The sequence below is a fragment of the Capra hircus genome, chromosome 15, assembly GCF_001704415.2.
Source record: "Capra hircus breed San Clemente chromosome 15, ASM170441v1, whole genome shotgun sequence".
Taxonomy (NCBI): Eukaryota; Metazoa; Chordata; class Mammalia; order Artiodactyla; family Bovidae; genus Capra; species Capra hircus.
Window position 1 is genome coordinate 44,370,047 of NC_030822.1, and position 13,327 is coordinate 44,383,373.

At 37.3% G+C, this 13,327-nt stretch overlaps 1 protein-coding gene across 2 annotated transcripts in view; it reads left to right on the forward strand.

The window, feature by feature from the left end:
• The window catches only part of PDE3B (phosphodiesterase 3B), a 179,439-nt gene that overhangs the window by 120,106 nt on the left and 46,006 nt on the right, over positions 1 to 13,327 (forward strand). The window contains exons 3-4 of one of the 2 annotated variants that reach the window (XM_018059586.1): positions 5,178 to 5,438; positions 8,205 to 8,347. In XM_018059586.1, the coding sequence (XP_017915075.1) occupies positions 5,178 to 5,438; positions 8,205 to 8,347 (404 nt within the window). The remainder of the gene's footprint in view (positions 1 to 5,177; positions 5,439 to 8,204; positions 8,348 to 13,327) is intronic. The other variant, XM_005689658.3, reaches the window with a different exon arrangement.

Genomic DNA, 13,327 nt, shown 5'->3' on the forward strand with positions numbered 1-13,327 from the left:
AAAAACTGAAGTCCTAATAACGGACTTAAAAGACCCTACACAATAAAGTCCCTTCCTTTCCTCCCTTTTAGTTCTCTGACTTCATGTATGCTTTCTTTTTCATTTACTCTGCCACTGCTACACTGGCCTCCTTGTTATTCCTCAAACTAGCCAGACAGGCTTCTGCCTCCGCAGGTTTGCACGTGCTAGTCTGTGTGCCTGGAATGCTCTTTTCGCACACATTTGTTGGGTTTTAACATCATAAGTAGTGCATTCTTTTTGGTGCCCTCCATCACTTCCTTTTTCTTTTTCTTGCTGTATTTCTCTTCGACCTGCTCAAAATCTGTGACTTTCCATTGCCCATATTCCTTATCCTGGAATCTTATGTTCTCAAATATTGGTTCCAATATGCTTCTCCAACCTTATTTTGTGCTGCTTTTTTCTTTTTTAAAATATTTAACATATATATATATATTACACACACCCACACACCCATACCCACACCCCCCCCCCCCACACACACCTGTGATAAGGTATCTTACAACCGTCACCCAACAGCAAAGGTAATGTAGACTTCGAACCTAGCCACAGACTGTGATGCTGGTAGGCTCTTCCTTTCTTCAAAACTGAATGAGTCTTGCCAACACCACCAAGGACAAATTGATCTGGAACTCCATTCATATTAAGTGGCCAGGGAAGTATGCTTATTCTTTACTAAGTATGAGACCCTCCTTCCCCAGCAAGGCAGGAGGTGGCCAGGTCTCCCCAACACTGGTGCCTGGCCCAGAAAGTGCTCTTTGTCCTGTGGTCTGGAGACTCTCTTTCCCGACTTTGCAACAGATAGCCCAGCCTGGGGAGTTCCTCAGTGGTGGCTGACTCTTTGCAGCCCCATAGACCGTAGCTCGCCATGCTCCTCTGTACATGGAGTTATCCAGGCCAAAATGCTGGAGTGGGTAGCCATGCCCTTTTCCAGGGGATCTTCCCAACCCAGGGATCAAATCAAACCCAGGTCTCTCAAATTGCAACTCCCACTGCTAGGCACCAGCCCTGGTGGAACCAGAAGGAAATCAAGCAGACTAAAAATACCACTGTGAATGCCCTGAAAATTAAATTTCATTAGAACTACAGCCTGAAAAAGCAGTGTAGGACGTAGTACTCAATCTAAACAGAAAGATCACCCCCTACTATAAAAGATGTAAATAGGACCCAGAGTCTTCTAGCATAGTTACCAAAATGTTGACAAGAATTTTGAAAATCACCTGTCATATCAAGAACCAGGAAACTTACAACTTGAGTGAGAAAAGATAATCAATTATTAACACCAACATGAATCAGATTTGAAACTGACTAGGAATTTTAATAGATTTAAGGGACTAGATCTGATAGACAGAGTGCCTGATGAACTATGGATGGAGGTTCGTGACATTGTAGAGGAGACAGGAATCAAGACCATCACCAAGAAAAAGAAATGCAAAAAAGCAAAATGGCTGTCTGAGGAGGCCTTACAGATAGCTGTGTAAAGAAGAGAAGTGAAAAGCAAAGGAGATGTATGGCAAAACCAATACAGTATTGTAAAGTAAAATAAAATAAAAATAAGAAAAGAAAAGGAGAAAAGGAAAGATATACCCATCTGAATGCAGAGTTCCAAAGAACAGCAAGGAGAGATAAGAAAGCCTTCCTCAGCGAGCAATGCAAAGAAATAGAGGAAAACAATAGAATGGGAAAGACTAGAGATCTCTTCAAGAAAATTAGAGATACCAAGGGAACATTTCATGCAAAGATGGGCTCGATAAAGGACAGAAATGGTATGGACCTAACAGAAGCAGAAGATACTAAGAAGAGATGGCAAGAATACACAGAAGAACGGTACAAAAAAAACCTTCACGACCCAGATAATCACGATGGTGTGATCACTCACACTAACTTAGAGCCAGACATCCTGGAATGTGAAGTCAAGTGGGCCTTAGGAAGCATCACTACGAACAAAGCTAGTGGAGGTGATGGAATTCCAGTTAAGCTGTTTCAAATCCTAAAAGATGATGCTATGAAAGTGCTGCAATCAATATATCAGCAAATTTGGAAAACTCAGCAGTGGCCACAGGACTGGAAAAGGTCAGTTTTCATTCCAATCTCAAAGAAAGGCAATGCCAAAGAATGTTCAAACTACAATACAATTGCACTCATTTCACACACTAGTAAAGTAGTGCTCAAAATTCTCCAAGCTAGGCTTCAGCAGTACGTGAACCATGAACTTCCAGATGTTCAAGCTGGTTTTAGAAAAGGCAGAGGAACCAGAGATCAATTTACCAACATCCGCTGGATCATCAAAAAAGGAAGAGAGTTCCAGAAAAACATCTACTTCTGCTTTATTGACTACGCCAAAGCCTTTGAGTGCGTGGATCACAATAAACTGTGGAAAATTCTGAAAGAGATATGAATACCAGAATACCTGACCTGCCTCTTAAGAAATCTGAATGCAGGTCAGGAAGCAACAGTTAGAACTGGACATGGAACAACAGACTGGTTCCAAATAGGAAAAGGAGTACGTCAAGGCTGTATATTGTCACCCTACTTATTTAACTTATATACAGAGTACATCATGAGAAATGCTGGGCTGGATGAAGCACAAGCTGGAATCAAGATTGCCAGGAGAAATATCAAGAACCTCAGATATGCAGATGACACCACCCTTATGGCAGAAAGTGAAGAAGAACTAAAGAGCCTCTTGATGAAAGTGAAAGAGGAGAGTGAAAAAGTTGGCTTAAAGCTCAACATTCAGAAAACAAAGATCATGGCATCAGGTCTCATCACTTCATGACAAATAGATAGGAAAACAGTGGAAACAGTGTCAGACTTTATTTTTGGGGTCCTGCAAATCACTGCAGACGGTGACTGCCGCCATGAAATTAAAAGACGCTTACTCCTTGGAAGGAAAGTTATGACCAACCTAGACAGCATATTCAAAAGCAGAGACATTACTTTGTCAACAAAGATCTGTCTAGTCAATGCTATGGTTTTTCCAGTGGTCATGTATGGATGTGAGAGTTGAATGAAAAAGAAAGCTGAGCGCCGAAGAATTGATGCTTTTGAACTGTGGTGTTGGAGAAGACTCTCGAGAGTCTCTCAGACTGTAAGGAGATCCAACCAGTCCATCGTAAAGGAGATCAGTCCTGGGTGTTCATTGGAAGAACTGATGCTGAAACTGAAACTGTAATATTTTGGCCACCTGATGTGAAGAGCTGACTCATTTGAAAAGACCCTAATGCTGGGAAAGATCAAGGGCAGGGGGAGAAGGGGACGACAGAGGATGAGATGGTTGGATGGCATCACCAACTCAATGGACATGGGTTTGGGTAGACTCTGGCAGTTGGTGATGGACAGGGAGGCCTGGTGTGCTGCGGTTGATGGGGTCTCAAAGAGTTAGACACGACTGAGTGACTGAACTGAACTGAGGAATTTTAAAGTGGCCATCATAAAAATGTCTTAATAAGCAGTTACAAATCTTTTGAAACAAGTAAATGAAATAGAAAATATCAGGAGAAAAAGAAAGTAGAAGTTACCAAAAAGGGGGGGAGGAAGCTTATAGAGCTACAAAATGCAATAATGGAAATTAAAGCAAAATGAACAAAATCTTAAGGACCTGGAGGACAATAATAAGAGATCCAGCATTCATAATCATCAGTGTCTGAGAAGGAGAGGGAATCTGAAGAAATAATAGCTGAAAACTGCCCAAATTTTGTAAAAGATGCAATTCTGAAAATTCAAGAAGCTCAGCAGGGACTTCCTGGGTAGTCCAGGGGCTAAAACACTGCACTCCAGTGCAGGGAGCCTGGGTTCAATCCCAGGTCAGGGAAGTGCAACAAAGAGTTTGCATTCCGCAACCAAAGATACTGCATACTGAAACTAGGGCCCGGTGTAGCCAAATAAATACATAGATATATTTTAAAAGCTGAGTGAATCTCAGATAGTATCAGTGTTCCCCACCCTCAAAACAAATCTTCCGTAAAATATGTTAAACTTTTGAAAATTAAAAGCAAAGAAAATATATTGGAAGCAGCCAGAGAGAAATGACACACTGCCTATAAAGGAACACCCAAGTCAAATGACAGCAGATTTCTTAGAGTGTGGGAAAACAGATACTGTTATATACAGTTTGTGGAACTACTGGTTTGACCAATATATGTAAGGGTAGTTTTATAGTGATTTTAACATGTTCATTTACTTTGCTTCAGTAGTTCAAGTTAATGGGAAGCTATCGATCAGAAATATGCTTAATTATCTACAGTGACATATTAAGAGAGGTGTTTGCTTATAAAAACTAGAAATAGCTGAGCTATGGCCCAATAGTGGGGAATGTTTTAAAATAAAGTAATACAAAATAATACTTAAGAAAAAGAAAAAAATTCCTCAAAGAGCAAATACATTATTAAGCTAATTATTGGTCTAACTTTCATAACACTTCTCAATTTAAAAATGTAGTGAGGATACATAACAGTGAACTCAACAGATACTTTGAATAATTATGAACTATAAACACACCCAAATGTAAATTCAAGGTACAGTAAAACCACAGAAAGTGAAAGTGAAGTCGCTCAGTCGTGTCTGACTCTGCGACCCCGTGGGCTGTAGCCTACCAGGCTCCTCCCTCCATGGGACTCTCTGGGCAAGAGTACTGGAGTGGGTTGCCATTTCCTTCTCCAAAACAACAAAAGTAACATTTAATTCACTATTCTGATCACCAGAGCACTGATTTCTGTGGGTAATTGAGTTGAACATAATACATATGTATTTTTGAAAAGTAAAAATATATATATCAATGAAACATTTATAAGTTAAAAAAAAAAGTATTTTCTGTCTATTCTTCAGGACCCAGCCTCATGCTATTCCTTCCATATTAACCATTCAGTTCAGTTTAATCACTGTCTCCTTTATACTCTGATACCCCACGAGATATACTAATGAATAATGTAGAAAAAAATTAAAGTTCACAGTATCTGTTACATACTTCAGCATCAAAATTTTAAGGTTAGAATCATACTGCTTATATCATTTATGCTATGTCCAAATAAGTGAAAATTAATATTTAGTAGGATTCAGTTACTTAAGCTATTGTTAGATGGACTTTATTTAAAGTTTTTTTTCTAAATTTTGTGTCTAACAAATATGTAATTTTATGTCTTGTTTTTTTTCTTTTCTAGATTTCTGGAGGTGGAAGTGGAGTTGATCTTTCAGTGCTAAATGAGGCTCGCAATATGGTGTCAGATCTTCTGGTTGACCCCACCCTTCCTCCACAAGTCATTGCTTCCCTACGGAGTATCAGTAGCTTGATGGGTGCTTTCTCAGGCTCCTGTAGGCCAAAGATTAATCCCCTTACACCATTTCCTGGATTTTATCCCTGCTCTGAGATAGAGGACCCTGCTGAGAAAGGAGATCGAAAACTTCACAAGGTCAAAAATACAGTAATCAGCCAGCCCTATTTATCATGTTTAATAATGTTTTTGAGTTAAAACTGCTCCTTTAAATCTTAGATAAAATAGAATTTCTTTTTAAAGGGCTTCGTTCCTTTATAGGGACTTCAGAGGTAGTTATAATTTCAAATAGTTCAGTATGAAGCAACCATTCAGTTTTCATTGTGAATAATATTACTGTAATTAGCAGTTATAACTTCATTGGTAACAACTATTTTTTATTATCTTTAAGAAGCAGAGAACAGAAGGAAAATTTATTTTCAGGCTGTACAGCAAACTAGCAGTCAAATTGTGTCATTAATCTATTTTATTTTTTGGAAACCAGGAATTCTTTTTGGACCAATAAAAAAAAAAGATCATTATAATAGTCATCTTATGAAATTCCATAGCATTATTTTAAACTGATTTTCACATGTTTTGGAACTCTCTACCTACCCACTGGAGATTATTGTAGCCCAGTAGGCATTGATTTTTCCATCACTAGATATGGGATTGATTTTTCTTTAAATATCATTGACCCAAAATAGGATTTCCTTTAGAAAATAATAAACACTATTCTAAATAGGTATACATTATGCATGTTCAGAGTGCTTTTAATTCTTTTATTTGGCTATCAGTAGTCAAATTGATACCTTTACCTATAGTTAATATCATAAAACTTTAAAAATAGAAATATTTTAGAGATTATTTTAACTACTTTATTCTGCTGGTTAAAGAAACTAAGAGAAGATGAAATTCCAATCAGTTAATTTTCATTGTAATAGTGTATACAGAGTTTAGAAAAAGTTAAATATAGTGTTTGGAGACTCTGATCATCAATTCATTTTGTTAATTCTCAGCATTGTTATATAGAAATGTTGAAAAATTAAGTAAGCCTGATTAAGGCAAAATTTTGGTAATTATTGATCACAAATTTGGATAAGTAGTTGTGATGCTTTTATTTTTAAAGTATATAGAATAGCAGCTGCATTACTCAAAACCCAATGGAAGTTACACACATTATTTTAAAGCACTCTACCCATGAGAAAGAGGTTAATCACAGCATCAAATAGGGGTAGCAATAAATTCATCAATAAAATGATACATTTTGAGTTACTAATGGTTTTCATTTGGTATGTTGCTCTTCTTATGTTTTCCATTGGCATTTGCGGTTTCAAATAGTAATTTTAAAAAGTAATAATTCTTAAAACTGTTAAGACATAAAAATTGCACTGAGGGAGTTCACTGGCAGCCTCATGGTTAGACTTCCAGGCCTTCTCCATTGTGGCCTGGGTTCAGTCCCTGTGGAGAACTGAGATCCTGCAAGCCATGCAGCCAGGCAAAGAGATGTTTAAAAATCACATTGTTATCAGTATTCTGTTTGTTACTATGTTTACTGTGTAGAAAAGCGTACTGGTACATTTTAGAAACATTTTAAACAAACAGGATGCCTAATTGCCTCATTTCCTGAACATTCTAGGTAATCAGGCTTATTTGAGTACTCCAATTTACTGATAGGAATAAGTCATAGAAGAATCAGGAAGTAACCCTTATTTCTTTTCTTTGTGTTCTTTTAACTTCTTACTTAAATTTCATATCTAATTTGTCTCTGCTTTGGAAAAGAATATAAAAAGCCTGGTGTTACCTAAAAGAGCAAAAGCATTTATGAAGAAAGTAAAGAAAAGGGACCTTGAAGAGATGATTTAAAGTAAATGTCTTATATGCATGATAAGAACTGAGAAAGAGTATATGGACCTAAATTATTGTCAGAAAAGATGTTACATAAACAACTTTTTCAATGTAAATGTAACTGACATGTTACATAAACAGCTTTTTCAATGTAAATGTAACTAACATTGAATCTTTATAAAATCAACATCCTTGGGAAAACTTAAATATAAGACATATTTATCTCTCTGAGATGGTCTCATGTCTGCTCATAGGGGAAATTCATAAGAAGCAGAAACTGTTTTATGTCAATTTCACTAAAACACCTATTCAGAGTGGTCAAAAAATGGAATATTCTGGGTTAACATTTGGATTAACTGAGAATATTTTCAGAAATTAGGATAAATATTCTTAATGTGAAAGGTGTTCTGAATTTAATGTAGTCATTAATTCAGAAGCTCAGAACTCTGCAAGTTAGCCTCTATGTACATTAGCATTGTAGATAAAATACAAAAGCTTTAGGAAATAGGGCTCATCCCTGATCCTAAGCTTGGCCTCTAAAAGTAGTTTCTTCAGGGTACATCTACTTTTAAAATTGTCAGTTGCTTATTTCTCATAAAACTATGAATAAAATGTACAAAAGAAAAAATTTTTGGTTAAACTGTCAGGAATTCAGAAACCAGTTTTTAAATAGGAGAAAGGTAAAGGAAAGAGCAGTATAGAATGTGATATTTGGAGTAAAACATATTCATTCTGCCTCTATACATGCTAAAAATGTACAGTTGATCCTTGAATTACATGGGTTTGAACTGTGTGGGCCCGCTTATGTGGAGTATCTTTTTCAGCAGTAAATACTACAGTTCTACACCATCTGTGGTTGGTGGAATCCATGGATGTAGCATCTCAAATATGGAGGAAGAACATGTAGGGAGGGCCTGCTGTAAAGGACACCTGATATTCAACTGCATGAAGGATATTGGTGCCCCTAACTCCCAAGTTGTTCAAGGATTTGTTGTACTCTGTACTGATATTTTCATGTACCATCTTTAGCATCACATTTGCAGCATGTTAAAGGGTAACAATTTTAACCACTGTTAAATTATTCAACAGGGGCTGAACAGTAGGAATAGTTTACCAACCCCTCATCTGAGGAGGAGCTCAGGAACCTCAGGTCTGCCACCTATCGACCAGACTTCTCCAAGGTGGGAACGCAACAATGGCAAACGGCCTCACCAAGAATTTGGCATTTTAAGGTAAAATCCCCAGAGCATTTTCAAGAAACCTGAATCTCTTACAGCCACTTCGTTTCTGTGAATGAAGTGTGAAATAATTCTGAAAGCCTAAAGGAACCCTGGAAGTGTTTTAGGTATAGGACAGCATGGTTTGTAATGTGGCCTGGTAGAGAAATTGATCCTTAAAAAGAAGGTAATCTGCCTTCTCCACCCAAAACAGGTAAGCTGGATACAAAGCATGCTGGAGCCCTAAGAACATGAACCAGAGAGGCAGTGTAAGAAAACGAGAATCAGTTTTAGATGTGAAACCGGGAAGACCACGGTAGAGGTGGCCAAATTGGAGGCAGTCATCATCCACTGCTGAGTGTTCTTGTTGGTCAGTAGTTTGACTTGTGAAAGCAGGAGCACCCCACTGTTCACCCCAGATGCTGCCTCAGACGTGAGGTATAGGTAGCAGGACACTTTCAAGCCCTGTTCCTACTGGGGAACTAAGACTACTAATACATTCTGTATCCTTTTGAGGATTTGCCTGGAACTAAGCAGTGCTTATCCTGCAAAGGAAGTGTGTCGGTAATTACAGCCAGGAGAGGCTGGGAGATAGCAGGACCCGAGATCTTCTGAATGTAAGCATATCCATTTACTCTGCAAACAAAGGATTCCATACTTTGCCTTTTAATGGCTAGGACAGATATTTATCTCCTGTGTGAGTTATAGGCATCTATGTGGTCAGTTACATAACCATAGTTAATTAAACTGTGAGTGAAGTCGTATCCGACTCTTTGTAGTCAATGTAAATTTCCTGTTAAACCATTCTGTTAGGACTGAGCTGTGTTGGTCTTTAATAACTTGATCTGTGTAGTTACACATTTGAAACAGTAGGTGGCAGTGTTGGATCAGAGCTATTTCTGTTCAACTTTCTATTAGCATTTTATATATGAAATATGATCAGATAATTGTAATTTTCCAGATTCTTCTGTGATTTATTAATTTGAATCTTCTACAGTACGTTCAACTAAACGAAACTCCATTTTTGTAAAAGAAAAACTGAGTGAAATGATACATAAAACAAGAATGGATTCAAGTGTGAAGAGAATGTTACAGGAAAATGAGCTTTCGTCCAAAGCTTGCCCAGAGCTTAAACATGATAATAGTTTTTGTTGCTGTTGTTTGGCGTTGTTTTTTTTGTTTTATAACGGAAGCAGGATATGACGAAATAAATGACGTTAGGAACTGAAAATACAACAGGTATTTCTTAACCCTGGGAGACATCATCTTGAGAATAGTTTTGAGTTTAAGAAAGAATGATGAAAATGATTCTATTTTTTCATCTTTCCGTCACACTGACGTAACAGCAACGTTTTTAAAATTAAATGTCTGATACATTGAGTTAAGGTTATTTTTATCCTACTGCCTCCACATAATCAATAATAAAATAGAAACGTGGTCCAAGGAAGACTGATTTTTATATGAACATATCTCAGAATTAAAGGTAAATGCAGGCAGATTCAATATATTTACTTAATATTCATTAGAACAAAATTATTATGCCTCATAAAAGATTTAGAACTCTAAAGGATAAAGTAATTGGTGGTATTATGAAACATCTCCTTTAAAGAGGCAAGGTTAGAAGGAATTTTTCTAGTGTGCAGGAGCTGAAGCTGCTTTGTAATGAATTTCTAAGTGTACTTTGAACATAGGGTAAAGGGGAATATGTGAAGCATTTACAAGCCTCTTCCTTTTGAAATTCAAGTCTCTGGATCAGTGCTGTCCAGTAGAAATGTCTGTCACGATGGGGATGTGTTATAGCTGTGCGTCCAGTTTGGTTGTAGCTAGGTACATGTGTCTATTGCTCACGTGAAATGTGTCTATCATGACTAAGGAAGTTAAAGTTGATTTGATTTTAATTAGTTAAAATACAAAGAGCCATACTCAGCTATCATACAGACCTAAGTGGCAACCATATTAGGCAGCATAGCTATAGATCTTTAATGTATGGTGACATTTTGTTTGGGAACCTTCAGGTTTTAGAAGCACAGAACTAACAGGCTTGTGACTGAACTCATGAGGCATTCGTTTCAAATTTATTAGAGTACTCCAGAACGGAGAGTACATTTCCTAGTTTTGATATGAATGTAGCTGTAGATTCTGATCATAAGCTTCTCTATGATTTTAAATGACCCTGCCCATGATTTCAACATGATGTAAACATTGAACCTCTTGCTCCCTGAAACTATGTCTGAAACCTAATTTCTCATCTCTCCAGCTGCTTTTCCCTCTGTTACTATTATTCTGTCATTTCCTGGCACAGTGCTGGCTGTAATCCTCTAATTTTGTGGTTGCTTACAAAACTGATTTACCTAGAAAACCTTGGTGTTGTCTTTACATCCTGTTGCCTTACTCTGTAGATAACAGCTGTCACGTCTAATCTCCAAAGCTCTTTACCTCTCTATTCCCTTTTTCCTTTATCACTTTGCCTACATTATTTCATGCTTTCATTATTGCTTATGTGGGCTGTTGAATTATCCTTCCCATTTCTAATATTCTTCACTACCCAATCCATCTTCTACCTTCCACCAGAAATTGTCCTTAAACAAAATTTTGATTATATTGTTTTTTCTAATCATTAAGTTTATGAACCTTTATCGTGCCTGTGGAATACTGCCCCAATTCCTAGCCTGAGATTTGAAATTCTGTTAATCCCTCATGACAAAGCTACACCCTTACTTAGAAAAATTAAACAGAGATACATGAGCAATCTCGCAAAGAGGAGTAGAAAAATGGTTTGGGGAGCTCTCTACATGAAAATAACAGGCGCATAAGTTGTGTTAGATTTTTCCTTAAAGAAGACACTTCCTTGAAGAGGAAACTTCCTTGAAGTCTTCTCATAAAACTTTTTTAGTTTCACTCCCTTAGAAAATTAAGCTGAATTATACTTTTTAGCTGCCTTGTTTGTGTAAAGTGTAAGATAGGACTTAATTTTGCCTTTTTTTTTAATGCTTTGCCTGGAGAAACAAAAATGAAGTTTTATAAACTTTGTGATAGGTATTACTAGGAAACACATAAGAAGAGATAGTTCTAGTTGAACAGCTGCTGTGTTACCTACTCTTAGCACTGTTCATCTCTGAGAGGACTTGAGATGTTAATTAAGAAGGCCATTACTTTTTAACACTAGAATAACTCCAGTATCACTTTCATTTATCTGAAACTCCAGGCAAGTTAAACTGTTTGATATTCCCTCTGTTTGTGCACATGTGTGCCCTTCTACCTAGCATAGACCTCTCACCCTTACTTCTGTATGTCCTTAAAGACTGGGCTCAGATGTCACGGCTAAAGAGTAACACCCTGACACCCCTCCTTTGTTCTCTAAGGAATAGTAATCTGTTTTGCCTCTGAGTCTCCTTAACATGTTTTCTTTGCTCTTTCATGGAAATTTTCATTTCCTACCTGTTTTAGACATTACGACCCTTCTGAGACCTGCTGGACTTACTGTGAAGAGTTTGGGATTACATTAAAACAGGTCTTTGAAGATGAACAGCTGCATAACAAGTATCCTGCAGGAGTATGCTATCCACATGACACTGGATACTGTTTTCTGCTTCAGTTTCAGACCTAGGATGAAGTTTTGCTGGTCAGGAAATTCCAGCAAGGTTGAATTTATGTTTTGGGGGGGTTAGCTGACAGTTGAATTATCCAGGCACAGCATTAGTATCTAATGCTGTTAGTATCTAACGCACAGCATTAGAATTGAAAGCTTGGCTTAACTGCTGTGCATGGATTGCTGGGACCCAGACCCTCCCTGTGGACAGACGGTACAAATTCAGAGCTCACAGCTCATTTCCTTTGAACAGATTTTCCCTGGGAAACACAGGCAAATCCCGTACCAAAACTTTGAGGGCTATCAGCTGTAGGTACTACACCACCAAAGAGGCTTGCCTTTAACCTATTCTGATTCATCGTTCATCACGGAAAGTGCTCTTTAATTAAACCTAATAACGTTGCCTGGCAATAGTATGTCCCCTAAATAATGTACTTGGGAACCAGCTTCTCAATTATGTGTCTCATAATTTATTAGCGAATTATACTAAAGCCTGGACCCTATTTGAACTGCAGAGATTCAAGACAGCTAACTGGTGTCATCCCACTCAGTTCTTAAGATAATGACTCTGCAAAATCTGGACATTGTATAGCCAACAAGTTTTTACAGCTACTTAAAAAATAATAATACATGAAATGATATAAACCTTGTCAAGGTAATTTGCATTGATTGTCGTAGAAATCAGCTGTTAATATATGGCTTAACTCTATGACCATAACATTTGACATCTCTTGCAATGTAATTCTGACTTTAATCATCTTCTTGCCAACTATTGATAATCACTGGGACTCCTAGCCTATTTTGCCCTTTATTTTGTTCAGTATTGTTTTATATATCTCATTACGGTAAATATTTATCTGGTTCTAGGCAAAGAATTAATGGGATGATTCTGGAACTGAGCTGAAAACCTGTAATTTGACCTATACTTCTCAATTCTAAACAACTAACCATTTTAATTACTAGAAGACACCCCCTCCTCGCCCCCGTTCAGATAGAAGACTAGGGAGTGTGCTTCAGGGCTCTTCTCTGAAGGAGAAAAACCTGTCTTTGTTTTGAATATTAATAAGGAAGTAGGTGTTGGTAGAGTACACAGATTGTTCTATTTGAATATTGCCCTGGGTGGCATTGCTACTCTTCTTTCCCCATCTCTCCCACTCCTTTTGAAGGCAATGAATATTCAAATACAAAGAATGATTGCACACTGGTAGGGAGATGAGTTTATTGAGTGTTATTATGAACATACTGCCTCTTTTTTAAACATTGTGAATAAATTATTATTACTATTAGCTTGAGCAAAAAAATTACAGAATCTAGAGGCTAGATGTTATCTTAGAAAAGTTCTTTATTCTAAACCTCTAATTTTACAGATGGAGAAACACACAAAGATAACATCAGAATTGTCTTGT